This window comes from Emiliania huxleyi (assembly GCF_000372725.1).
Source record: "Emiliania huxleyi CCMP1516 unplaced genomic scaffold EMIHUscaffold_664, whole genome shotgun sequence".
Lineage (NCBI taxonomy): Eukaryota > Haptophyta > Isochrysidales > Noelaerhabdaceae > Emiliania > Emiliania huxleyi.
The window spans coordinates 17,874-21,254 of NW_005197022.1; the positions used below are offsets into that span (position 1 = coordinate 17,874).

General features: G+C 65.7%; 1 protein-coding gene across 1 annotated transcript; it reads left to right on the top strand.

Annotated features, from left to right (window-relative positions):
- Nucleotides 1-2,363: 2,363 nt before the first annotated feature.
- Nucleotides 2,364-3,079, top strand: EMIHUDRAFT_248410 (hypothetical protein; the record flags this gene model as incomplete). The annotated part of the gene is made up of 2 exons (XM_005762736.1): nt 2,364-2,896; nt 2,968-3,079. The coding sequence occupies 2 exons, from the start codon at nt 2,364-2,366 to the stop codon at nt 3,077-3,079; spliced, it is 645 nt and encodes a 214-aa protein (XP_005762793.1).
- Nucleotides 3,080-3,381: the final 302 nt, after the last annotated feature.

A 3,381-nucleotide genomic window follows, 5' to 3' on the forward strand; every position in this document is an offset into this window, starting at 1 on the left:
TCGGCGGGGTCGCAGCTGCCTCTGGAAGGCACCGAGATGTACCTTTCTGCGCAAATGGTCAAATCAAGGTTTTGTAACACGCGAGCTGTGCCACCACCTTGTGACGGTGCCCGGCTCGTGCGACAGCCAGCCGCTCTGGAACAAGGCTCGCGCTCGGCGCGTACGGCCTCAATTCGCGCCATTCTTCTTTCTGCCTAGCCGCCCTGGACCGGCTGCACGCGTGCGCGAGCGGTGGACCGTTCGCGACGCTCGACGGCGCCGCCACCAGCTCGCGACGCCTGCGCTTGGCGCTCAGGCGCGAGAGCGGCACATGTCTCCCTCTCTCGGCGCCGCATCTCGCCGCTTCCGAGGCCCCCACTCGTGCACGCGGAGTCGAGAGAGCCGTCCCCGCCGCGCAGGTCGTCTCGGGCGCGCGGAGTTTTGCCTCGGTCTTCCGGCGCGCTACTATTTCGAGGACGTGTGTATGTTGCCCGAGCCGCCACCGCCGCGTGGCGTGATTCGCCCTCGACGTGCCCGCGGACCGAACTCAATCTCGTTCGGATGGGTGGTGGGGCGAATCGCATTGTGCTCGGCCGAAGCTCGCGCTAATCTGCCGCGCGAGTGAGCCACGCCCTTTGCGCCGGTCTCCTCGACCAGGAGACCGCGACGCCGCGACGAAGGACCCGCGCTGGCCGAGGACAGCGCATCTCGGCCGCTGCTTACGCGTTCTGCTCTTTGACGGCACGGCAGGCTATTCGCCAGCCGACCCGGGGCTGCCGAGCCGCCCTCGGGCTTTCGCAACGGACATCACTCGCCCGCTTCTGCGCCCACCACGTCCCTCTCTGAGTCTATGAGCTGGGAGCTTGACGTACTGGGCGCCGGCGACTCGGGAGGCCGGCCTCCAGGGCGCACACTCACGACTCAGAGAGCGGAATGTCGGCGGTCAGCAGCGAGTCTCAGACCCCGAGACCGGCCGCCTGTCATGTTCATGACTTTCATGTGACATGTCGTCGGACGTCAGAGACAAAGACTCACGATATAACTGAGAGGCGATAACTGAGACGAACTCGGCCATTTTCAAATGTACTTACATAAACCTTTCCCGAGCGTCCGGTCATTGCGCACTCTCGACGAATTGGCGCACACGGCGGCGGCTGCGCACTATCCACGAGTGATGTGTCCAGGACGGGATGTGCGAGGTGTGACAGTGCGAGCGGCCCCGCGCTCTGCCCCTCCCGGTTTGGCAAACTGGCTCCACGGGCAAACGACCCGTCACCGCTCCTCGCAAGCTGCCACACTGCACCGCACTGGATTCTGTTCAAACCTCCACGAGCAGGACTGCATCGCGCCGCATTTTGGCGTGGGAAGCTTCTGGGCAAGGGTGAGAAAAAGCGCGAGGAAGTACGAGACGGCGAATCAGCCTGGGGGGAATGACGCAGACGGACCGTGTCCGCAGTGTCAAGCAGGCTCGGGCCCAGCACCCCTTCCCACTCCAACTGTTTGTGATTTTCGCGAGCTAGCTCATTTTGTCGCCTACGCAACTGCGGCGAGAGAGGTGGAGAGAGCGCGAGGAACTTGACCGGAGCGAGGCCTCCGACGCGGCCGGTCACTGGCATCGCCTCTCTGGAGCCTCGACGCCGCTCGGCGGCACGGCAGCAGCAGGAGCACCGCCGAGCGCGGCCGCTCGCCGAGCGCGCCTCCGAGGCCGCCGCGGCAGCCGCGAGCGCGTCGAGGCCGGCTCGTACGCGACGGCGTCGCCCAGCTGGACGGCGCGGACCGGATGGACATCAAGAGCGGGTCGGGAGGAGGGCTCAGTATCGAGAACTGCAGGGCTGCAGCTGGCGCGCTCGGCGCCCTATGGGCGTGGCCTGTTCCACAGCTGCACGAGCCGGTTGCAAAATCGTCCCGATTTCGATGCGCGATTTAGCTAAGTCCCAGAGCCGTTTACGCATGAGCGGGCCCCCTCACCAGCCTAGGGCTCGCGCTTCTGGCCCGAGGTGTCGCCGCTGCCTCCCGCGCCCTCCGGCGCCTGCTGCTACTGCCGGTCGGCCGGTCGGGTCCGCGCGACGGCTCCATCCTCGAGACGTAGCGGTCGCTGAGCGCTTTCTCGACCGCTACGTCTTCCAGTGCACCCACCCACCGCGACCCTCGAACCTGCGCTGCGCGGCGCAGTTGCTCCCGAGCGAGACGCCCCCGCCCGCGCAGGGGCGGCATCACCAGACGCTACCGCATGGCCGAGCAGCGAGCAGTGTGTGCCGCAGTGCCCGTCCGGGCCCTCTTGCAGCTGCCTCTATTGGGCGTAAACCGCGGATATAAGGGTCTATACGGAGGTGGGTGGCCTCTTAGAGGTATGGGAGCCGCTGGCACCGCGCTGGGCGCCGCGGATGCACGTACGAACGAACATAAAGCGGGACCCGCTGTGCCCGATCGTGCGGAAAGCCGCGCAGCAATGGACCGAGGAAGATGAGAACCCGCCTAGAGCGACAATGGCGCACTTGCTTAGCGGCGCCTGCCCGGGGAATAGGGAGCAGGCCAGATGGTTCCTCAGAGTAGCGCGAGCGCAGACGGGGACGGCGATCAGCAAAGTAGCGCAGGCGGCACCCGACTCCAAGGATACGCTGAAGACGCTGAGAATAGCGCATGTCGCTGCGCTGAAGGGCTCACGCTATAGGGCGCTGGATGAGGACGGGTACGATGCACTAGCACCAGCCGTCGGGGGGGTGTTGCCGGCGCTGGTAGATGATCTCCCGGAGAAGAGTCGGAGGGACCTTGGCGCCGGGGTCACGAGGAACTTGCAAGTCGTGGCCGAGGCGGCGACGGGAGCGGTGCAGAGGTGGATCCAGCTCAATGATGAGGCTACGGCGCGCATAATGAAGAGAGAGGAACACATCGAGTGGCTGAGGAAGCTCTTCGCTGGGTGGAAGGAGGCCCGGCCAGCCTTGAGGGAGTCGCGGAGGAGGAGGGATAATGGAGGTAACGTGGGAACAGGCCAACAGCCAGTGGGACGAACGAGGGCCACGACGGCGGCTCAAGCGGGAGGGAGCGGAGACGGTGGGCAGAGAGCGAAGTGGGTGAGACTGATGATGCTCCTTCGACTTAGGGAGCGGTTCAGATGCTGGGCGGGCTTCAGGCTGGTGCTCACGCGAACAGGAATCGACGCGATGTGCAAAGCATACAAGAAGGGGAGAGGGAAGAGGAGAGACGCCGGTGAGGACGAAGCAGAAACTAGCGCAGACGAGAGCAGGGCAGACCCGGGGACTGGGGAGCCGGAGCAGACGGCATCGGCCGCCGAGGGAACGTTGGGAAGAGGCACGAGGAGGGCGGCGACTTCGACCGACTATGGAGGACCCGTCGCCAGACGACGCAGGGCAGAAGACGGTGAGGCGGAGCAGACGCGCAGGG